At 38.6% G+C, this 24,628-nt stretch overlaps 1 protein-coding gene across 1 annotated transcript in view; it reads right to left on the reverse strand.

The window, feature by feature from the left end:
* Kcnh8 (potassium voltage-gated channel subfamily H member 8) overlaps positions 1-24,628 on the reverse strand; it is a 373,567-nt gene that overhangs the window by 65,195 nt on the left and 283,744 nt on the right. The window contains exons 8-10 of the mRNA XM_028890182.2: positions 12,329-12,526; positions 1,763-1,962; positions 233-482 (exon numbers count right to left, since the gene is read on the reverse strand). Of these exons, the coding sequence (XP_028746015.1) occupies positions 233-482; positions 1,763-1,962; positions 12,329-12,526 (648 nt within the window). The remainder of the gene's footprint in view (positions 1-232; positions 483-1,762; positions 1,963-12,328; positions 12,527-24,628) is intronic.

Below are 24,628 nucleotides of genomic sequence, written 5' to 3' on the forward strand. Positions count from 1 at the left end.
TTAACTAAGGGGACATTTACTCACTTGTAAAATGAAGATGAAATTTACTGCCTGAACTTTGATTGTATAAAAATAATGATATGGTGTATATATAACACTTAAGTCAATTGAACACCATAAGGGGTCCATATATGTGTCTGTAATTTGTCAACTCTTATTAGCATTGCCTTTTCCCTACTTTGTATTCCTCATACTCCAGAGTAAAATTTCAGAGTTTTCAGCCCAAACCTACCTAGAATAGCCAATACCATGCTGTCTTTAAGAACTTCCATGGAGCCTGAGCACACAAAGTAGATGGCCTGCAGAGCATCTCCCTGGCGCAGCAGATACTCTCCTGGAGCACAGAATGATGTTTTGATGTGGAGAGACAGAGATCTAAGGCAGCCCCGGCTGGCACATTCAAACAGGGACAGCTGTAAGATCTCCTTGTTTAGATGCATTGTGATGTCAGAGCGCAGCTCATCTGGAAAGTCTTTCAAAAGCTGTTGGGGAGAGGAAGGGAGAAAGAAAAGTGTAAGTTGGGGCTAATCAGTGATTTTGCAAGACACCAATGGCGCTCTTCGTACTTGGGTCAACTGCACTATATAAGAGGAGGTTGATGTATTCTTTGAGATTCCTCTGTACAATCTCCAGGGCTATATAGTGACAATGACCTTAATTATGTATTACCAAATAATAAATAATAAACCTGATAATAATAATAATAATAATAATAATAATAATAGTTATTATTGATAATAAACCTGGAGAAATTTTTAAAAATTCTAAAGTATCCTGGTAGGAAGGCTTGTGACACTTCTGTCAAGAGTCCTATTGCGGATAGATACACGGGTTTGGACCCACTGTCCTTTCTCAATGTGTCATCATCATATACAGAGATCAAATATTAAAATACTTGTTACTAAGTTTCAAATATGAGAGAAAATGTGGTATTTGCCTTTCAGTGTTTGGCTTACTTCATTAAACATATTAATCTCTAGTTCTATCCATTTGTGCCCTGAAAATGACATAATTTTTTTTCATGGCTGACTAAAATTCCATTGTATGTGTGTGTGTGTGTGTGTGTGTGTGTATGGGAGTAGCTATGAAAGTAGAAAGGGGACCATCATAGAGGAAGAGGGGATCTTAAGGGAGGGTTGGGAGGGGAAAAGAGAGGATCGTGGACTACATGTGGCATGAAAGCAGAGGGTTTAGTGGGTCCCAAAAAGGAACCATCAGGAAGGGACTCCCATCCCTCTTCCTTGAGGGGTTGAGAAAGCAGTAAATAAAAATATAGCATGTATAAAGCTGGATTATTTTATAAATTAACTAAAAGAATATTGGGTTGGTTGATGTGTTGGTGGACTAGTTGTTGTTTGGGGCTGTTTCTTGAATTCTACAGATAACCATATTTGCCTGTAACTTGTTTCTTTTTTAACTTTAGATCATGGTAGCAAGTTTACATTGAGTAATCACTGAACATTATGACATTAAACTGTCTTAAGGATGAATACTTTCAAAAAACACAATGAGAAAGAAAATAAATCCATTTGATTGAATAAACTAGTAAAATGTTATGAAACTGTCATCACAGAGTGGCATTGTAAAAACATCAGTCCTAATGCATAAAGGATGGTAGGATGTAGGTCCATGATGGCAAAGACAAAGAGATAAAAAGGCTGGTAAATGTGTCCCTCTCTTATGCCTACATTAGAATACCTTCCCTTTACTTGACAATATGTGATTTCTGCCTGAAAATGTCAAAATAAGAAAGGCACAATACCTCATTTGAATCTATTCCATTGTTGACTGACCAGGTTGTCTGAAAGTACTCAAGCATCCTCTGCTTGAGCTGCTGAGGCAGGTGATGCACACGGATGAAATCCTTTAGGTCCTTGGTTCTAGTGTGATACAGACTCCACCTGGAGTACATTCTCTGTATAATGGCAGTCACATTTCCAAACACCAAGGCATGCATCAGAGCTAGAGAGCACAACAGAACACAGGATAGTAAGACAAAGGCTCCTTGTACATATAAGTCTAGTTTACAGATGGGTTAGAGTAAAGCATGCTTATGTGGCCATACTGATATGATTGCTTTGCTTAGGAAGTTATGGGCATAGCCACTCTGTCGTAAGATCACTCAATCCCCAAGCAGTTGTTTTCCCTTCCCATGGCTTGATCCAAGTAAAAATAGCTTTAATAATAATAATAATAATAATAATAATAATAATAATAATACATGAAGTAAACCCTTTGACACATATGCAGTCTCTTAGCTGTCATGTGGATCTGAAAACTTTTACTTTGAATTCTATCAGCGTATTATTTCAGTAGTTACACATAGTCTATGAATCTATGAACCACAAAAACAAGTAAGTAAATAAAAATAATAACAGAATATTAAAACTGGTGTATTCACATTACTGTTAATATTAAGACAGTTGTTATAAATGTAAGGATTCCCTGATAAGTGAGAAACTGAGGTGATTATGAGTTCAATTCTCATCCTCACTTCAGCTTTGCAAGTACTTTAATCTTAAGGGAGAAAGCTCAAAATCTGAGACCATGAAAGTTACAAAATAGTGTACTCAAGCACAGACACTTGATGTAGGGTGCTGTCACTGTCCTGGTAACCAGCCCACCTATGTACACAGGGATCCTTGTTTCAATGAGGCTGGTCACTCAGCTGGTATTTGTTTTGCTTTCTTTTCTCCTGCAACAGTGAAATACCCTGTCCAACAGCAACAAAAGGGAGAAAGGAATTCACCTCAGCTTACAATTACAAACTACAGTCCATCATTGTGGGGAGATCAAGGCAGGGACTTCAAACAGCTTGTTACATCACATCCGTAGTCAAGAGCAGAGAGTAATGAATGCATATATGATTGCTTGTATGCTTGATTTCAGCACTCATAGGGAGTTCAGTTCCTCCTGCCTAGGGAGTGGTACCATTCACAGTGGACTGGGTCTTCCCATACTGATTAACAAATCCTCCTAACATGTGTTCACAATCCAACCAGATCTAGACAATTCCTCTCTGAGACTCTTTTCCCAGGGGATTCTGGCAGATAAGTCAATCCATGTCTAAAACTACTAATAGAATTTGGCAAGATACATGTGTTTGTTCACCAGAACTATGGGGTGAATGGGAAGGGATGGAGGGGGTTGTTTCTTGTAGAGAGAATCACAGTTAGAGGACTGAGTTTGCCTTCCAGGAGTTTTCCTGTTTTTGGAAGTAGCTGGCAACAAAGCAGAAAAGACACTGTCAGATTTTGCATCTCATAGTGATTGGCAGAATGGAATGAGAATAGTTTGTGTAGATACCAGTAGATGACTCAAGAAGGCTCAGCTTTACCTAGGGCTACAAAAATAGAAGACAGAAGAGAGCCTGAGTTCTTATATTCACAGGCAGATCAGTTCACAGTGACACTAATTTTGATCCCTGGTCCCTACCCTGGAATAGAACACAGATGAGGTAAGAAGCACAGGTTCTGTAAAATCTCCTGTTTCAGTCATTTTTGCCTTAAAAGGGGACTACAAAAATAATAGCATATCTGTGAGGGTCTATCAAATGGTCCTGGCACCATAATGTCAGTATGGAAGGAACGGCAGTAGAAGTTTCCTGTCACCAAAGTGTATGCTCTGTAAACATGTAAAGACATGAACAAACCTATCCTCCTAAATATTTTAGGACAGCCCCAGTTCAATATTCCCTCATAGTCACCAGAAATTGCCAAACGCCAATGTATAAATTCCATTCTAATCTAACATTTGGACTAAAATTCTGCAGCAAGTTATATATCATATATTTTTTTTATAAAATAATGGCTACTATGCCTATAAAGTCACATTTTAATGACAAAATCTTAGCATTTTGCAAAAGTTACTTGAATAGAGTTAAATTAGGAACTTCTATCCAGGAGGCAATGTAATACAGCTGAGAGAATAGAGGTTGTGCAATCAGACAAATCTAGATCTGAATCTTACCTCTCATTTTCCTAATTGTGTGAATGTACCAAGTTAAATCTCTTTTTAAAATGATAAAAAATTAGAGTAGGGCTCTTCTTAAGATGGCTATTGCTTGCCATGGAAGCCTTTCATCTCATGTTTGATACAGAAACCCTTACAAACCGTAAGGAGAGAACCAATTGCACAAATTTGTCACCTGATCTTTACACACATGCTGCAATATAAGCATACACGCATATGTAGACATACTAAGTAAACATTCAAAAATAAAAATGTCTTCATTAAAAAAAATCTGACGTGGCCCCATTTCTTTTACACATTAAGTAGACAGGCTATTATCTTAAGTATAGGGCTATTCTGAGCTATAAACCATGGAGTACCCCAGTCTGTGTAGAAATATCTAATACATGTATGAAGCAGGAGTTGTTCATGCTAGCCTTTTACTTGAAAGTACAAAATATTAAAAATGTCAGTGCACTCAGGGAGTAAGATTTGGGGAAAGGATTTAAGATTTTGCTGGGAACTCTTCAAGAGTTACCTCACTCTTGGTAGAAATCATTTCTTGATGAAAGAATTCAAGAAGTATTTAACTAGTGCCGGCACACATAAGAATACAAAAGCAGAATGCTTCCCAAATGTCCAAAACATCTAAAAGAAAACGGATAGTCCTTAACAACTTTCTGGTGTGTGGCTTTGTGGATTCTAAGCACAACAGCTCAGCGGCTTAAATATTTTACTTGGAAGAAAAGATATTTACTTGCAAAAAAAATTCACTGAAGAAAAGAACTGATTATGCTCCAAGTCAAAGAAATAAGACATAGATCCAGGCTCTGCTAATGAGCTTGGGCAAGGCTTGGACACTCTGCTATCTTTAACTGTGTGTAGTAGTCTTCTTCCAGAGAATAAATCAAGTGCAGAGAATAAGCCTATTTCATTTATTTTAACACTGCTCTTCTTAATTACCTGTATGATTTTAACTTTTCTTTGCTTAATTATAATGTGTAAAGTGCTTAACTCAGAGAAGTAATACGTTCAGACCATTTAGCATCCTAATTGTACACTATCAATGAAATAAATTACTGGATTAATTGTAGCATTAATAAATGTTGTTGGAAGGATATCATCTGTCTGAGTCACCACAATTTCAAAGTCTTATTTTTGCATAGGAACACTTCTAAATTAAGAATTCAAAAAATAAAACCCCAGCTCTCATAGTTATTATGGCCTTTTGGGCCACTGAGGCTCACTCGTCATTCTGTCTTGGCAGAGAGTGTGTGTGTTAAGTGTCAGGCAAAATCTTTCCATCTGTGAAAGTTTGATTCAAAAACTTCTGTATCCAGGTCAGTTTGGAAATTATCAATCGCTTTCCCCTCTCTCAGAAAACTTGATATATATAATTCTTGAGTGCTACACTTGCTGAGTATATTGGAGGCTCTTTTCCTTTGTGTGGGAGTTTTACATGAAATGCATTTTGTAAAATTTTATCTCAGTATCAGGTCTTTGAAAGAACCGTCCCAACTGTGGTTTCAGGAAAAGGTAAATAGGTCTCAGAGGAAACAAAAACCACCAAAGTCTGGCACTGACTTTTGTCTTTTCTTTCTTCTCCTTTCTCTTCCACTATTCTCGTTCCTTCCTTGAACTTGGGCACCAATGCTTTCCCATGCACAATATTATTGCTGATGCTTTTAACAGCTATTTTGCTGTGACTGCATAGTCTGTACAGGGCCTCCTTTCTCTTTATAGGAAAGGAGTCCAGAGCTCAACTTTCAGATGACCTTGTTGTTTCCTGTCTTTTCTCCCTCCTTTTCATCGACCTGGAATTTTCCATTCTCAACTAACTGTCCTGGGTTAATACTGAGTTGTAGATGCCAGAAAATAGAGGAAACAAAATGAGAATGATTTCTTGAAAGTTGAATTTAAATGTTTCAAAGACATGTTAAGAATGGCATGAATTTAAGTTCAATAAAATCATGGCAGGGAGTGTTGTGTTGCCAGATCAAAAAGAAGTGTGAAAATAATGCTCCATTGGAACTAGATATGTCACAATTGTGAGCCATCTTCACAGGAAGCTCTGTCCAGCCATCAAGGCCGAACTGACCAAGCAAACTTATCAGTTAACTCTATTCAGTTAGTACTTAGTTTTAAAGAAAGATTTTCAAAAATATGAAAAAAAATCATCTGTTTAGTGTCAACAATAATATAAGGAGCTTTGTTAATTATTTCAGAAAAAAAGATACATTAAAAACTACATTTTGGTCATGCATTATGCATAATTCTCAATTTTTGTGTAGTACCAATTTTTCTAAATGTGTATTACAATAGGAAATATGCTAAAGAAGCCAGGTAACAGGTCTCTGATCTGAGTGAACACCCGTATTGCCAATAAACTGTGACCTTGAAGGGCAGCATTTGTCCACAGACATCTCTGTTTCCAACCGTCTAGCCTGCTTGGCATCATTACCACATAGCATAAATTTTTATTGAGCTAAATGAATCAGTTGCAACTCAGTAGTGTCATCAATAGTTTTATAACTGTAAACAAAAAGCTAAAAATTTTATGATAACTGGTTCAGAAAATTCATGCCCACTTCCCTTGAAAATGGCAGCCTTTTGAAATCTTAGGTCCTTGTGGTTATCATCCACATGTTAGACAAAATGACTTGCTTCAATCATTTGGATCATCTCTGTTAATAAAAACTAAAAACAACCTCATATGAAAAATAAGAATTTGGCTCTGTTCCCGAGCTCTCATCCTCACTTGATAGCTACATTATTTTTAGCTTGTCTGCCCCAAGTTTACAAGGTAAAACTAAAGTAACACACACACACACACACACACACACACACACACACACACACACACAAGCACATGCATGCACATGCACACATGCACACACAAACACACAGAGAAAGATACACAATGCTGAATGCAAAACTCAATGAGATTTCATATCTGATGGAATGGCTTTCAGATTGGTAACACATTCTGTAAGGCTCATGTCTTTCAAAGCCATCAACCACCCTTCTCACTAAAGGTAGCTACACTCACAAAACAAATTGCAACCAACAAACTGATCAAATTTTGAATTTTCTCTACCCAAAATCATACAGGATGTAATCTAGCTTCTCTGCTCAGCAATGAGTTTGTGATTCATCCATACCTTTGCAGAACAGTTCATCTTCATTCTGATATGGTTCTTAGTATTTTAACTGTCTTATAAGTTACTCATTTATTCTGTTAATGGCATTTCCTGCTGGATATTCTGACAATTACTCTTCTATAGAGAACTCTCTTCCTCCTCCCTCATCTTCTCTTCTTTCATTCCCCACTCCCTCCATGATTCCCTCCCTCCATTCTCTCCTCCTCCTCCACAGGATCTTGGCACCATGATGTTTTGACTCATTGATCCAAAGTAGTGGAATTGATGACAATGTATTGAAACCTAAGAAACCAAGATGCAAAGAATATACATTCACATATGCACACAATTCATGCTTAGGCATACACACACACACACACACACACACACACACACACACACACACACTTCTACTGGCTATATACATGGAAGGGGCATCATTGGGTCACAGAGTACAGGTGTATTCATATTTGATGGATTTTGATAACATGATTGCTGACTGGATAGAAATGCCCACTAACAGCATGGATTCTCTCTCAAAGCACAGAGGGCTCCAGAGTTTTCAAGCATGCAGTTCTTGTGAGTGCAACATGTGTCTGCTTCTGGTTTACATCTCAATGAGTGACACTGGACAGTGTTTTTACAAGCCTGTTGTTAACACAAATGTTAAAAATCTTTCCTTGAAACAGTTTTTCAAATGAGTTTTAATGTTCCCATATGGATTAGTATACTTTTAAGAAAATATATCAGAAAGCAGCCTTTTGCATGGTAAATATGTGCAAATACCTAAACTCTTGTAGTTTACTCTTCAAGCTTTTAGTGATGTATTCTGATAAGGAGAGATGCTGCAGTTCAATTTATAGTTTTTTGTAAAGACAATGAGGCATCTATGGCATATTTTAGAAACACTTGGGAAATTCAAGTTCATGAGAATGCGCTCTCATGCTGTCTTCTTATCCTTTCAAGTTCATTCTCACAATCCCATTTGTAACTAATTTTCATGTTGTTTAGCAGGGGTCCAAGTTAGCGTTAACAATATATATACACTGGACACAGCAACACTTTCTTTAAAAAACATCTTTATTACTTCATTTGTCTGTCTGTCTGTTTGCCTATCTGTCCTGTCTATCTATCTGTCTGTCTATCTATCTATCTATCTATCTATCTATCTATCTATCTATCTATCTCTCTGTGTGTAAGTATTTGTATGTGTATTTGGGTGTGGATATGAGTGTGAATGTACCATAGTACATGAATAAATGTCAGAGAACATTTTGTGGGAGTCAGTTTTCTCCATCCACCATGTGTGTTTCAAGGATTAAATCAAGTTTTCAGCCTTGGCAGCAAGCACCTTTGTCTGGTTCCCAATAACACTCATTGACCATCAATCTTCCTTCAACTATAGTCTAGAGTCAGTCATGTCATATCTGAAATGATCATATAGATGTGGGCTTTATTCTAAACTCCCTTCAATGTCATCAGTTCACTGGTGAGCTTTTCACCCCACATCACATTTTCTTAACGACTGTAACTTTCCAATATGCATTGTTACTTGGAATGCAGATCTTTTGATTTTGTGTCCATTCATGTTTTGTTGTTTTGGCTCTTTTCAGCTCTGATTCCCACTGCTTTTAAAAACACCTATTAGTTTGCAGACATACGTGCACACAGATACATGGCTGCTTAGACTTTTGTTATAGAGATCATATGGGAATTTTAAGTTAACTGGGTAAAACTGGTATCATTGCAACATTAAACTCATCACTTTGTATACTCTCCAACAATCTAAAACCATTTGTAAAATTTCTCACTAATGTTTTGTAGTTTTCTGTGTACTTCTACAGAATTCTAGTTAAAAACTTCTTCCATAGTTGAAGTTTCTGTATTGTTTTTAATCTACATTGTGATTAAATGTTACTAGTAGATATGCATACAGTTGATTTTTTTGTTTGTTTTTCAAGACAAGGTTTCTTTGTGTAGTTTTGGTGCCTTTACAATGAACTTACAAACTATCTGAACCTTTTGAATTACTTATATACTGAATATTTTCAAGGTTCTTGTAGGTTTTTCTATGTACGAAATTTTAAATAATTTTGCTTAATTTCTTTACTGTGCACTTTAAAATATTTTCCTATATATCATTTATGTTTACATTCCATAATTACAGATACTTATAGAATATACATATTTGTGGATATCAACATGGGAAATTTTGATTCATTTATTTTTATTTTATATGCATGAATGTTTTGCTATTGTGCATGTCTGTGGTACCATATGCATGCCTGGTGCCCACAGAGGTCAGAAGATGTCATTGGATCCCTTGGACCTGTAGTTATAGATTGTTGTGAACCACCATGTGCTTGGTGGGAATCAAACACAGGTCCTTTACAAGAAGAGCAGGTGCTCTTAACAGCTGAGGTGTCTCTCCAACCTCTTAAAATATAATTCTATCCATGTGCAAATTATAAAACATGTGAAGCTTCTGAAGAGATTTTGGAGCAGGGAGTTTTGCGTCTTCCTAGGTGGGTTCACCTTCACTCAGCATTGGTGTAGCTCTGTCTTAGGTGGTCATCTGGTCATTTGCTACTCCCTTTGTCCTCTAACATTGCTGTTGTTTACTATAATAGTAACCATTTCTACTGTTACCAGCTTCAGCAGCTTTGTATGGGACTAGGGATTCCTAATAAGATACCCTAGGTTTAAGTCCATAGTAATATACACTTTAAATTTTAAGTTTTACCTTTTTTTCTTTTTAAAAATTCATTTGTGTATATTTATAAAACTTAAGTAAATAAAATTAATTCATGTAATATGATACAGTGGATGCTTTACCAAAAAAACTGTCAGGTCTTAGTGAGTCTTGGCATCCATATTTAGTCTTTTGTGGCTTTTAGTCTAACTTAGGATTAATATTATCTGTTTCTTAGTGCTATGAGAATTACATGAATAAAGTGTACTATATTGTGAATTTTTTATAATTAGTTCACAATGATGTGTAAGTAATTTGTTAATTAGGAGATATTAAAATTTGGGCTTCATTTCTTTTAGCCTAAGGTAGTTTCAAAATAATAAAAAGTTATTCCCACAAACACAAATGGAAAAACCTCAAGAAATTCAACCCACTTAGGTCATTTTGCACGAGAGTAATCTACATTTCCACCTGCTGTTTGGACACCTCAAGTCCCAATGCCACTTACACACTGTTTTTGCAACAGGAAATTTGATGAAAATCAATTTAACAAAGAATTAACAAAGTGACATTATCAAATTATATCCTGTATATTTTGGGTTTGTGACCAGTATAGTTCCCGTGTTCAGTGAGAAGCTGGGAATAGATTATACATTTACAATTTCTGGTCGAGGATCACTCACTAAGGTACGTTGGTCAAAACAGTATGCCCAGTTGTCTAACAGATTTCTCAAATGGACAAATTAGTAAGCTTTAGCATTGAGCATTTCATAACATTTTCAACAGGGGAAGAAGAAACATGGGCAACCTTTTTTTTTTTTTTCTCCTTTTTGGTTTTTTGAGATAGGGTTTCTCTGTGTAGCTTTGCACCTGTCCTGGAACTCACTCTGTAGCCTAGACTGGCCTCAAACTCACAGAGATCCACCTGCCTCTGCCTCCCGAGTGCTGGAATTAAAGGCATGCACCACTGCTGCCCAGCTGGGCAACCTTCAATAAGTATAGACTCTGTGTACTTGCAAAGTGCTTCCCATTTTGTTAGGCAGGAAAAAAAATGGGCCACTGTGGAAAGTGGAATTATGTGAATCCTAACACTAGATGTGAACAAGCCACCATGGGTTCTGGTGAGTTGTAGCTCTTTAGAGATGAGAATTCTTGTTCTCTGCTCTCTAGGCTATAAGCATTTGGCATCAACCAGGAGCCTTTTAAAATCGCTACAGTCCCAGCACACTGCTTCAGCATTCTTTCCAAGGAGGACTGCAGATGCTGGCCCTCCTTGCTGACTGCTTCTCAGCTTCCTCACTGATTTGGCACTAAGGATCCCCTGCTTGGTGCTGTTCAAACTCTTCATAAATTCCAGCTTCCCCCTGTAAGCCAGGTTATAAGTTCACCAAGTAAGCCTTGTGTTAAGATGCTGATTTCACTGTGGGGATGAAGATCTCTGCAAGTGCTGCATACTTTCTACGTCCTATCTCCCGTGACACTAACTGATACACTTTCTACTAATATTTGGGATTGAGGGCAGTAAGTGAATATAGTAAGATAGGCTTTGGGGAGATGCAAACAATGTCTGGTATAAGGATGCTTACTTCACCCAGATGGATGTGTTAAAGCTTTAGATTTGATAGGTCAGCAACAGTAGTATCAATCATGGGTCAATTCAGGAGGTTCAGAAAAGAGAAATTACGCTAAATATTTCATGGTTTTGCTGGTGGCACAGGGCTGAAGGAGCAAAGCTGAAGTGTGGAGGTCACTGGACATATTTAAGGGAGGTGCTGGAGCTGTACGAAGTAGGTGAAGAGGCGTAGGCAGATTAACTGTGACTTGAGGTATGGTGGCAGCCCCAGAATACAGAGGTCTCTGGGGAGTGTCTGGAGACTGTAAACTGAAAGCTACTGCACCCCAGAAGCAGGCAAACCTTGCCCATCTTCCTGCCTATCAGTCTCTCACTGGTTCCCCCTACCAGTAGAAATGAAGTTGGCTGCCAAAGTAGAAAGGTTTGTGGAGTCACACCGCAGATTTTCATAGCAGAGTATCAAAAGGAGTTTAGGGCTTTTGAAAAATGGTGCAATAACATGCTGGTTGTAATAATGCTGACCCCACAGACATGCCTCAATAATTACCCCAGTATTGCACCAAAGCACTCAGAACAAGAGGTGGGACATTTAAAATGATGAAAACATGCAAATTACTTGCTCCTTGGAGTTTTTTTTAACAACAATATATTAAGCATCCAAAGTTTACCACACTAGTATGAGTAAAATTTGGTAACACTAACTTTTGTGGGAGTTTCTAGCATATGCCTACAATTCAGACTCAGGGAATTCCCATGAGATAAATGATATGTGGACTCATCAACACCACCATGGTCTCTGCTAACTTACGTGTGTACATTAAATTGCCTGTCACTTACTTCCTATGTAGTGCTTCTGGTTAAGTTCTAGTCCAGTATGGAGCAGTGTATTGCTATTGTGTTTCAGACCCAAGCAAAACATTAGGGCATCTGGAGACTCAGTTCCTTTTCTTGCTTCAGAATAAGGTTCCTCACCTCCAATCAGCATTGTACAGATGGAGAAGATCTTCTCTGCATCCGTGTTAGCAGACACATTCCCAAATCCAACGCTGGTGAGGCTGCTGAGAGTGAAGTACAGGGCAGCAATGTAGGCACTTCGGATGGATGGGCCCCCCATCGTGTTGTTGCCATAGTACGGAGATTCCAGTCTCTTTCCCAGCTCGTGAAGCCAGCCTGCAATGGAGGAAAAGGGATAGGTTTAGAATGGAAAACTAAGTCCCAGTTTAGCTCATGTGGATTTCTACATATGAACAATTGATAGTGTGATTAAGGGGAAACAGAGGTAAGAGGAAATTAAAGGCACATTATATATTGTTGCTATAAAATCAGAAATATCATTTTTATTCATTGCAATACAAAATACAATAATTTGATGATCAAAGTGGTTAGTGGCTGCAGAAGATGAAATAGAGAGCTTAGCAACTGTGAGTGGCACACATGTCCATGAAACTCACCTGCTGTTTTAAAGGAGCATAAGGGCAGGATGGTGTTGTATTTTACTTTATTTGTTTGTCTGTTTGGTGCTGAAATAGAAAGAGCCTTGCCTACCTAGAGAGTACTCCACCGCTTAAGCTACACCCCATTCCTGAGTACATACTTTAAACCCTACATGATAAACAACTTCACACAAAGGGCCTTTACTCCAGTTGGGTAAAACCCTCTCCATTTTTTAAATTCAGTGATACTTGGTTACCTTCTAAGCCCCATCTGTTTACCTTAGGCCTCCTTGTTTAACTCAGCAGATCTCTCCAAAAAACGTCACTCTTTGTTAGGGTCTAGAGAGCAGGGAACCTGGAAGTATTAAGTGGTACTAAAACAATGGTTTTAGGATACAGTGTAACATTATCAAGGGAGATGTTTTAAATATGTCTAGTTGTTATAACTCAATTATATTGTCATGGAATTATAAAACTTTATTAACAAAATTGAGAGAATAGTATGTATAATGCTGGTATCATCTCAATGGAAACACAGCACAAGACCATTTTAAAATATTTTATTGACCTAGGCCACTACCCAGGGCTAGTGAAGTTATAGATCTGAAGTTATGGATCTTGGAGGAGAACTTATAACCACCACTTTACTAATTCAGCATAACCCCAACTGCATTCTAAGTATTTGTCCTTATACCTACAGCAAGTGTAGTCCTCGTCCTTCCTCAAGGAAACTTCTCTTTGCAACAGATGTAGAGCCTTACAGAAAACGAAACCAATCAATATGCAGTTATGGAGTCTCGTCCCAATAAATACATTTACAATACAATGCCTGCATGTAAGTCTCAGGGATCATTGTAGAAAAATTGTAAGATCCAGAGGATGTGAAAGTTTGCTGTGAGACTGCCAAAATCTGAGCAGGACAAGGACAACAATCAGCATAACCAACATGGATGAGGGAAGCCCACGAGGCCTCATTCCTACACAAAGAACTCTATAACCGAAGCGGCCCACTGGGCCTCAGTCCTAGACAAAGAACTCTATAACCAAAGTGGATGAGGGAAGCCCATGAGTTCTCAGTCCTACACAAAGAACTCTCTAGCCAAAGTGGATGAGTGAAGCCCAGAAGGCCTCAGTCCTACACAAAGGAAAATGAGCAACTAAGCAATGCTGAGTGGGAGAACTAGGCTTCCCCAGGGAAAATCACACCAAAGGGTTATCCAAGTCTAAAGGGTCAGCCCTGAAAACACATGCATATAAGTAATGTTATACAGACCGAGCAGGTTGTATTTATGTATCTAAGAATGTAGATGCATGTAACAGCAGTTAAAGAAAAAAAGGGCCAAGAATTTGAAATAGAGTGAGGAGGAGTATATGGGAGGATCTTGAGGGAGGAAAGGTAAAGGGAAAATTGTTTAATTATAATCTCAAAAAATGAAAAAAATACAAAAACAGAAAATGTCTTTTAAAATCACATTTCTTATCATCACAATTAAGTAAATTAAACAATTCAGGAAGCATAAGATATTTTATTTAAAACATTTGCCATTTAAGATTTTCTATTTTATAATTCTCTCTGTGATAAGCATGCAGGCTTCATATGACTTTGGGATACTATTCACAAACAATATGCACTTTATTTAATGGCTGCCAGGAAAAGATGGAATTTTTGTTAAGCTTTTTAAAAGTAGTTATAAGTTATAGTTTGTATAACTGGGTTGGGTAATTAAAGCTCAAATTAGGAAGAGCTGAGGATTCCTTGACAGCCAGAGAGAAGCTTGGTGAGAGCATCATTGCTGGTGTCCTTGTCACCAGAGAAGTTTTTCCTAGCCTGCAGCTTTTATCAGAAAGGTCTAGGAAGGGTCTAGCAATGGCTTGCTGGCAGTCCCCCTCCTATCCTAGCTCAGCATTTGCTGTTAAGCAGGTGGAGGAGGGCAGAGGAACTGCCTTTGTAAAGGTCCCAGCTGTTTCTGTACTACACTTCCAATGAGGGCTCTTAAGACCCGCTACTGCTGGGAAAGCTTCACAGAACTACATAGCCCACCCAAGTTCTATCTGCATTAACTGAATCAGAACAGCTGCAGGAGGATTTTAAATGTTCCTAGTGGGATCTAACGTGAGAACTGGGCTTGGAGACACCACATTTTAAACCTTAGCAAGGTCCTGACAACAGCAAGATTTAATGAAGTTCGGTTTATAGAGTGACTCATTAATAAATGAATAGCCAGTTATCATTTTTATGCTAATAAGAAACCAAGGACAACATTGCTGTGGACATAACAATGCATGGACATTTGGGAATCTGTGTTATGTTTCTACATGAAGAGCAATGAAAGTATTTTTTTGATGAAAGAAAAGCAACAGGATGTAAGTATGACATTGCTAAGAGATGGCCACTCACTCTGTCTAGAAAAACATCATGGAAGGAATGTTCCTAGGTTGAAACACAGACCTAAAACTGGACTCTGATATTTATATGATGTGGAAACAGCTAATCCCTTTAATTTCTCTGTTGGGCCCTGACTCCTGTTCCTTGGGTAGCTGTTGCCTTGCTTGCTGACCTTGATCAGATGTCCTCCCTATGCTAATTCTCTGACGATTTCCTTCCTCCTAAACATCTTACCTGAGGGTCCTTGTTTGTGTATCCTGTACATTGGTGTAAACAGCTAGGATGCAAGTATGTAAAACATCTGTAGCGAACTTCTGCCCTCCAGGGTTCTCCCACTGTGCTGCAAACCTGTATTTAAGGCCTCCTCCCTCCTTCAATAAACGGCATTCTGCTGAGATGAGTGACTTGTCTTGTCTCTCTGTTTTAATCCTCAGGCCCTCGCTCAGACATAGTGAATGGGTAGTAGTGTGGGCACTACATTTCTCATTTTAAACGTTGGTCTAACCTGTGGGATTACAGTGACATTAAATAAGATGTCACATGTCACATAAAAACTGCTTTACTTCTCATTTTCCCCTTTTTCTTTTCTTCAGGCAGGAAGAAAAGACAGAGGGAATTATAGGAACAAAACTGGCAGGAACCCCCTCATCTGGGATTCTTGTTTGCAGAGGAGCAAGAACTTCAAAATATTTACAACTGCTCAAGACCTTTCATCCTTCTCAGTTGTTGAACTTGCAATTTTCTTCTCTGTCTCTGTCTCTTTCTGTGAGACAGAGTCTCAAACCCACAGAGTTCCACTTGCCTCTGCCTCCTGAGTGCTGAGGTTAAAGGTGTGCATCACAGGCAAACCACGTTTACAGGGAAATGTGCTCCACCCCCTTGTGCAACTCCAGTGACTTCTGGTTTTATTTTATCAGACTATAATTCCATCCAAGGTTTTGCAGAGTCATGCTATGATTTAGCTTCTCAAAAGAGAGAAGAAAAATTAAAGTTTCCTACAAGTTTTGAAATTTAAGAGCCACCAAATGGTATGCATAGCTAATACAACACAATTAACTGAGACTTGCCCTTGAGAAGTCCATCCTACACTTGAGTATGCTTTACTTTTCATGAGTCTCTTAGAGAAACCCTTGCCTATGCTCAAAGTATTCTTCTTTCATTCCTCGACATCCTCTTTTTATCTCAGTCCTCATCTTTAGGCCTATATTAAGATTATCTTTAACAAAATATGCAAGTTCTCTTTGAAGAAGATAGGCCTGGAATTCTTTCCTGAGTCAAAGCAGAAAATCCCACTTTGACCAAAGCCTGTAAGAGATTAGACCCCGACTGCTGAGGGGATAGGTGTCTCTGTCATCGCCACTGACACTGTTACCTAAACTGAGACACAAAAGGTGCAGAAATTCAGAAAATTATGAGAAAAATGTAAGAGTAGCTATGAACTAGAATGAAAAAGAGAAGAAGCGGTAAAATTTACTGGTAAAACCCGGGAGAACAGATGGTATATTTTATCATTTCCTAAATACAGGACTTGGAGAAGAAAAAACCCAAGGAACAACAGTTCTTAATATTTGGAGAGTTATGCATCCATTTATATATCTAAAGGAGGCACAGGACTGTGTGTAAGTGGAGACATACATACAACTTTTGCACCTCCTTCTGTAGCGTATGGGTTCTTATACATTTTTATACATGCTCCATCCAAGAGCCCGGATTAAAAAAATCTGCTCTAGAATTTTAAGTGGAGGAATTGGGAAAGAGCTGACAAAAGACGATTTGATAAAATTTGGTTAACTGCCTTGTGAAACAAGGCTTAGAAATAAAGACAATTTATTAAACAGTAAGAGATAACACAAATGCAAGAAACCAAATGTGTATTTATGCCCCACCCTCAGCTTAGGAGCTATTGGCAGTTGATGACTGCTAGGGGAGGGAGAGTCACTGTTCTTCAGGGGTGTGACCCACGAGAGTGCTCATGCTCTAGTAAACAACCATATAACCATATGTGTATGTGTAGTGCTAATTGGGTTCAGTGAGTTACAAAGAAGAAGAGGAAGAGGAGAAAGTTGGGAGGGAGATGTGATGTTGGTAGGTTTAGGAGAGTTTGTTTGGAATGGTGACTAGGAGGTGGATCTGATCAGAATACATAGTATACATAAAATATTTTTTAAAAAGCAATGGAAGTGCATGTGTAGAAAGAAGGCATTATACAACAATAAGGCTGCTCTCTCAAGAGTGCTCAGAGTGAAACAAACAATACAACAGGGACAGCAGATCCTGGTGTGCTCTAGGAAGAGGCAGGACACAGCAGTGAAGTAGGAGCAGAGTCTGCATCTGTATGCATCACTTTCAGGATGGGGCCCTCTGCAGAATTTGACTCTCTGAGGATAGCAGTGGGAGGCTGAGTAGCCAGGGCCAGGTTCTTCCTCAGGACTCCTTCAAGCTGTGCTCCAAGGGAGCATCACTTCATCTTTGCCTGACAGAGACTTGATTGGAGAAGTGAATTCCTTTGCTGCTCTTTGGTCTTCCTTGCTAACCACAGGAAGGTGGAAAGATGTCCCTGCCCAGAGAATAAATATTGCTTGACCTACTTTTTGGTTTTAGTCAAAGCAAAAGGAGGAAAAGTTGCCACACTGAAACCTCCACATACTGTGCAAGTCCTGTAGTCAGACCTGGAACTAGGCACTAGAACCTTCTGCTGACTTTAGTTGATTAGAGTAGCTACTAACTTGCAGAACTCAGCTTTCTCATTAAAAATAAGTGGACAAGGTGTCTAATACCTTTCTTTACTTACATGCCTTAATTTGAACGAGAGTGAAACATTTATGTTTCTGCAGCAAAAATGGTAGTTTGTTAGGACAAACACAGACTATATTTTCATTCCCTGCCTAGTCTTTTACACGTGTGAGATTACATTTGCGCAAACAACACACAAGAGAACAGACCTACTTTTGTTGATACTGTATCTCTTTTCGGTCTAGCCAACTGTTCCATCTATTTTGAGAAACATCTTGTTTTTGTAAAGGGTTGCTTCAAATTGCTGTAACTGACAGAACAGAAGCAGTGGTGGTAATGATGAGGGGGAAGAGCCCTGGTAGTTTGAAGGGAGGTCCCACCCACAAATCTGGAGACTGGTTCTGGACTAAATAAAACTTCACAGAACAGCTTGTCTGAAATGAGCACTCATGTTCTATAGTGAGACAGTTCTCGGCAGAAGACATTATTTAGCCAATCTTGACTCCAGTCTTTTTTTTACACCCAGGAAACTTGTATTTCTAAGGGGAAGGGATACCCAAGACCAGTCTGCTGCCTCTGCTCAGGACTTCCTTCTCCTAAAGAACGGTGGAAAGAAACAAGCATATGCAGAAAGACATAAAATATATGGAACACACTGTCATATGACAAAAACAAAAGATTTACAATAATCTTGCTGCTAAAATAGAGTAGCTGAAGAGCAGAGAAGAGATTTCTGAAATAAGCAGGTGGTGGATCTAGACAGAATGGTTCTTTTTTTTGTCTAACGTTTTTTCATATTTAGTTCATAAAGAATGACAAAGGGACATTTAGTTATAAATATAATTCGGCCTGCTGGACATTTTGACACTCACTACAAATACTTCAGCTCTTACAAAAAACTACATTTAACTTAAATTGAGCCCCAATTAAAATGAAGTTCAGATGGAGAGATGGCTCAGAGGTTAATAGCACTGCTTGCTCTTCCAAAGGTCCTGAGTTCAATTCCCAACAACCACATGGTGGCTCACAACCATCTGTAATGAGATCTGGTGCCCTCTGGCCTGCAGGGATATGTGCAGACAGAACACTGTATACATAATAAATAAATAAATCTTTGAAAAAAAAAAGTTCAGAGTGATATGTGTGAACAGGCTTCTCATGATGGCACAGAGGTAGGCTAAAGATAGAAGTCACCCCCTCTGAGCACGTTATCCTGGTTTGAAGCACATTCAGCTAAGTTGTCCATCATAGAAAAGTCAACAGCATTCAGATGCATGCAGTAAAATGGGAGTTTCTTGTTCCTAGGTTGTCTAGTTACTAATTCATCATTTAAAGCTAAATTCTTGTGTTTTAATATAAATTCTGAAATTAACTTCATTGGACCTGAACTCCTTTATTATACTGGATTAAATAATATCCAAGGAGACCTTAGGAAAAGTGTTGGAAATTTGGGGCAATTGAATTTTGGTGGATTTTAATGTGAGCAAGTCTCTGCATTTCTGAAAAGCTGTGGTCTTATGTTGCTTGAGAGCCTCTGGAACAAGAACTCATCATCCCACAGACATTCACACACAGAAATCTGCCTTTCCACTCCCACAGCTGCTGTCCACAGGGTCTGCTCCTATTCCTAGGAGTTACACAGGTAAGTTGAGGTTCCCTTTCCTACAGCAGACTTCTAATGTTGGAAGACATTCTTCCCACATGAGCACACTTAGAAAAGCTCACAATGTGCATGATGGTTCAACATGCATATTTGGTTGCATACTTGCTGTGGACCCAGTATTTTGTTTAAGTACCTATATTTAACCCTGAAAAGAAGTTTTAAAAATTTTTCTCTCTAGGGTTCCCACATTAATATCTATAGCCATATTGCTTACATGTATACATTCACAATCTGTATAAGTAGGGCCCACTTTGGAGACAAATGTATCCCTGGAAGCTGATTTATATTAGCATCCAGTAAATGCTCACATATTTTAGACTTGGAATGTAATGTGATATGTAAGAAAATAGGATATGAGTTTCTTTGGTTTTATAAAAACATCAAGAATCTGAAAACAACCCAGTAAAATGCAAACAATTTAGAGATTTACATGTGTCTCTAAATATGTACCTACAGAGAAAGGAAGAAATCAGCAAATATCCAAACCTATAATTCAAGCATGGCACTACTTAAGACTGAACTGTGTTGTAATTGAAGGGACTTTATCCAGCAAACATAGCTCTGGCAGGCCTTGCCGTTCTCCCTCATTACTTCTGCCTTGCTAAAACCCAAGAGATTACATTCTTAAAGCTAGCCACACAGGTCTATTCTCTTATTTGCTCAGTTCTTCCTCATGAGGTTGACTACCAAGGTCCAGCTATCAAAGTATTGAAGTTCAGCAATCAAAAGCCCCCTTTTGATTACCCTAAATAACATGCCCAATTAACATTAAACACCTCATCCTAACACAGGGTTTCCAATTTTACCTTGAGAAATTGCCATTTGCCTATGGGCCAAGTCTGTGTCCTCTTTATCCAGAGACAGTCCTTCCCTACCTCCCTGTCCTCTTCCCCTTCTCCCTTGTCCTCTATCTCCTGTCTTTGTCTCTTATTCCCCATGCTTTGTTCCTATTGGGAAAATAAACATCCTTTGTACTGAGAACTTTGTCTTGGGGTGCTTGAAATGAATATCAGTCCCTTCAGTAATGACAGTAATCTAGAAGCAAGAATGAGGCAGACTAGGGTTTCCTTGTAGTTTCTTAGCGAGTAGTTGATTTTCATCTGCCCCTGCTAGAGTTCTGCACCACGCTTGGATAGTGCCCTTTTCATGCTATGGATGCACAGTAACCCTAGGGAAGAAGCACAGTTGCTACCCAGTTTTTGATCCATTATTTCACTAATGATTGCATTTTAGGAATTGCTATCCATATTTGAAAGATAAGGAAACTAAGACTTAGAAATTATAAGTAACTTGTTCCAAGTGGCTTTGCAGGGGTTTTAAGCCATCTCTGTGTGCTGCTTGGCTCAGCAAACATCTTTAAGAAGCAGTAAGGAAGGCACTCTGAGCAGGGAAGGCAATGAGACAAGCACACTCAGGAAAGTTGGTAATGTACACATCTGGAACTCAGTCCCAGTGGAAGAATCTGCAGATAGAACGGACACTGACTAGATAGTATAGGTCAATTAGTGAGTGCATCTTGTAATTATAAGGTGGCCTCACCAGTGGAGGCTGTACTGGGCACTGTATCTCCACTAGTGAATGAGAGCAAATGAGACTTCCTCAGTTTGGACAGCTAGCCTACGTGTGAAGTCTATCTACATGTGGGAATCACCTAGTGGAGGGACCCTGGATGATGCACAGATGTCTTCTAGCAGGCACTGTTTGAATGCTAAGTGCGGAACTTCTTCAGCTTTCATAATAACTAACTGTTTGGCTTTTGGATGGGTCTCAAGAGATGAATTATCAGTTTTATCTCTTTATAAAGAAAGAATTAATTCTGAGAGGCAAACCAATAACTTTCTGACTTAAGTAACCCTGTTCTTTTTGTTACCCCAGAAGAAAAGGTAATCACTTCATCTGTATTTTTTTTCCCAGTCTGCTTTGATTCTTTACTTCCAGGACATTGAGATACAGTTAACAAACATATGTGTGTGTGTGTATATATGTATAAGTACATATATAAATACATATGTATAAATACACACATATATTTATATATAATCTTTGATAAACAGTATAGCAGTTTGACATAATGTATACATTGTGAAATGAGTACCAAAATGAAGATCATTAGCATATCTATGAACCCACAGTCACATCATTTTTAGAGGTGAGAACTTTTAAGATTAGCCTTCAGAATTTTCAAATTTACATGTTTACATTAACTCTGTTATCTTTGACTATATCATTCACATCATCAGCTAAAATGCTCATTCTCTATACTACGTGATCTGTAATTATCATTTACAATTGTGCTGTGATGAAATATTTTGAATAAATTTGCACTTTTAGTGTCCACTGTTCTGAAAATAAAAAATGTGTTCCCAGAGCTTAATGTCATACTAGAAATGGATTATTTATCAAAATGCAAACAACAGTATGAACCTGGCATATGTACATACCTTGATATTTAGAATTTGAATCCTACTGTAAAAATGGTCAAACTGTTTCAAATAAAATGTACTAAGAATAAAAAAAAAAAAAAAAACCCAGCACCATAGTTCATAATTGTCCCTGCTGTGGGAGAACTCTTCTGTATGCTGTGAATGTATGTTACTCTCATTGGTTGATAATAAAAGCTGATTTGGTCCATAGCCAGGCAGAATAAGGCTGGGTGGAACAGTCAAATGAGATACAGGAAAAATAAAGGTGAAGTCAGGAGGGATGCAAGCCAGCTGCCAAAAGAGCAGGATGCCAAAGGACCAGTAAGCCATAGGCCGTGTGGCGATGCATAGATTAATACAAATGGGTTAATTTAAATGTAAGAGCTAGTTAGTAATAAACCTGAGCCACTGGCCAAGCATTTATAATTAATATAACGTTCTGTGTGATAATTTGAGAAGCAGCTGTGGGACAGAGTTGGGACAGAGAAAAGCCTCCATTTACATGTTCCCCTTCTTCCTTCTGAAGGCCCACTAACTCCCCTTGTATCTCTTTAGTAGAAGCGGAAAAGCACTGTGATCCTTGTGACTGGAAAGATGTCAGGTTACTGGATGACAAAGGACTGGTACTGGAGCAGTGGCTGTGTGCACCATGGGGCCTGTCACCATCTCAGCCTTCCTATCAAGGGGCTGAGGCCAGGCAGGGACCATTCAGAATTCAGAGGTGAGTGAGGGACATCGTGAGAAGAGTCCAACACTCGAGTGCATGCAAGTTTTCATATGTATATGTGTATGTATGAGGGAGGAGGTATAGCTGAAATCAAAAGCATTAGAGGAGTGTTATATTTTCTGCTGAAGATAACTTTTTTCCTCTCCTTTGGGGCAGTGTTTGGGACTGAATGCAGGTCCTTGGGAATAGGAAGCAAATACTACCACTGGGCCGTACCCACAGCCACAGTGGCCAAAGATGTAATGCTCAAGAGTAAATGACATGGAATAGGGCCCTCTAAACCAACAGGATTGATACACATACGAACTCACAGAATGAAGGCAGCATACTCTGAACCTGCAAGCAGCTGCACCAGTTGGGGTCCTAGAGCTGAAAGGAGGCGTGGACACAGGCCCCCATCTCTAACCCAGAAATAATTGATAACTACTTGCAAAGGAAAACTTAGTTTTCTTCAAGGGAGTCTCACTGGGGAAACAAACTACTCTTAAGGGCAGGCTGCATGTCCAGCAATAGATGGCCAACAGAAGACAAACTAGCATCTTTGGGGGTTCTTTGTCTCATAGTCAGGGCCTTTAAATTTTTTTATCTTATATTTTATCTTTATTTAATTTATATTTTTCATTCTTTTTACCTTACAGGTCCTTTGGGTATATAATATAGCTTCCAGTTTAGGGTTTTTAGGGGTATCCTGAGTATGCAAACAAGTGAGTTTCTGCATCTATATCTATTTCTCATGCTTTTTCTAGGGCTCTTTTCTTTCTATTTGTCCTATTCTGACTTGTTTGATTTTGTTTTATCTTATTTTATTACTATCCCTTCAAAGCCTGTTTGTTTTCTATTGAGAGACAGAAAGGGGGTGGATCTGTATGGGAGCAGAGGAGGAAAGGAAGTGGACTAGAGGAAGGGCAAACTGTAGTCAGGGTGTATTATATGAAAAATAATCTGTTGTGGAATATTATTTTAAGATGTGTTACATCTGTGTATGCTGTGGAACATTTGCTTAATGATACAAAGATGTGTTACATTCTTTTATGTTGCATTTGCTTAACTCTGTGAAGCTGTGTTACTGTGTCTGTCTAAAACACCTGATGGTCTAATAAAGAACTGAACAGCCAATAGTGAGGCAGGAGAAAGGATAGGTGATTCTGGCAAACAGAGAGAATAAATAGGAGGAGAAATTTGGGGAGAGAGAGATAGAGGAGCAAGAGAAAAAGGAGAAGGACATAAGGGGCCAGCCACCCAGCTACACAGCCACTCAGACAGACATGGAGTAAAAGGAAAAGAAAGATATACAGAAATAGGAAAAGGTAAAAGCCCAGAGGCAAAAGGTAGATGGGCTAATTTAAGTTAAGAAAAGCTGGATAGAAACAAGCCAAGCTAAGGCTGGGCATTCACAAGAAAGAATAAGCCTCCCTGTGTTTACTTGGGAGCTGGGTGGCAGGCCCCAAAGAGTAAAGAGCCAAAACAGGAAGAGTAAAACAACAACAGCTATAAAAATCTATTCCAAAAGGACAAAGAAGAGTGAACACCACGAATAACATTTCGTCTTCATTGTCTGTCTCGTACAGCCCTGTCGCATGGAGTATAGAAGAAACACATCAGGCATCACCCAGGTGCCTGCCACTAAGTTATTTTTTTCTTTAAGAACCCCTTAAATTTTTATATAGTTTAGCGGTGCACGACTGTAATCTCAGCACTTAGGAGATAGAGGCAGGAGGATCACTCCAAGCTCAATACCATCCTGGTCGGCACAGGGAGTTCCAGACCAGCCAGTGCTACACTGAGAGTCCCTATTTCAAATAATAACAATAAAAAAGAATTAGAGCATAGAGTTCCTTATGTATCCTTTATTTTTTACCCAATTTCCACAATTTTGCTATTCTATATTATCATGTATGTTTGTCAAA

This window comes from Peromyscus leucopus, chromosome 16_21 (genome assembly GCF_004664715.2).
Source record: "Peromyscus leucopus breed LL Stock chromosome 16_21, UCI_PerLeu_2.1, whole genome shotgun sequence".
In the NCBI taxonomy this organism is placed as follows: Eukaryota; Metazoa; Chordata; class Mammalia; order Rodentia; family Cricetidae; genus Peromyscus; species Peromyscus leucopus.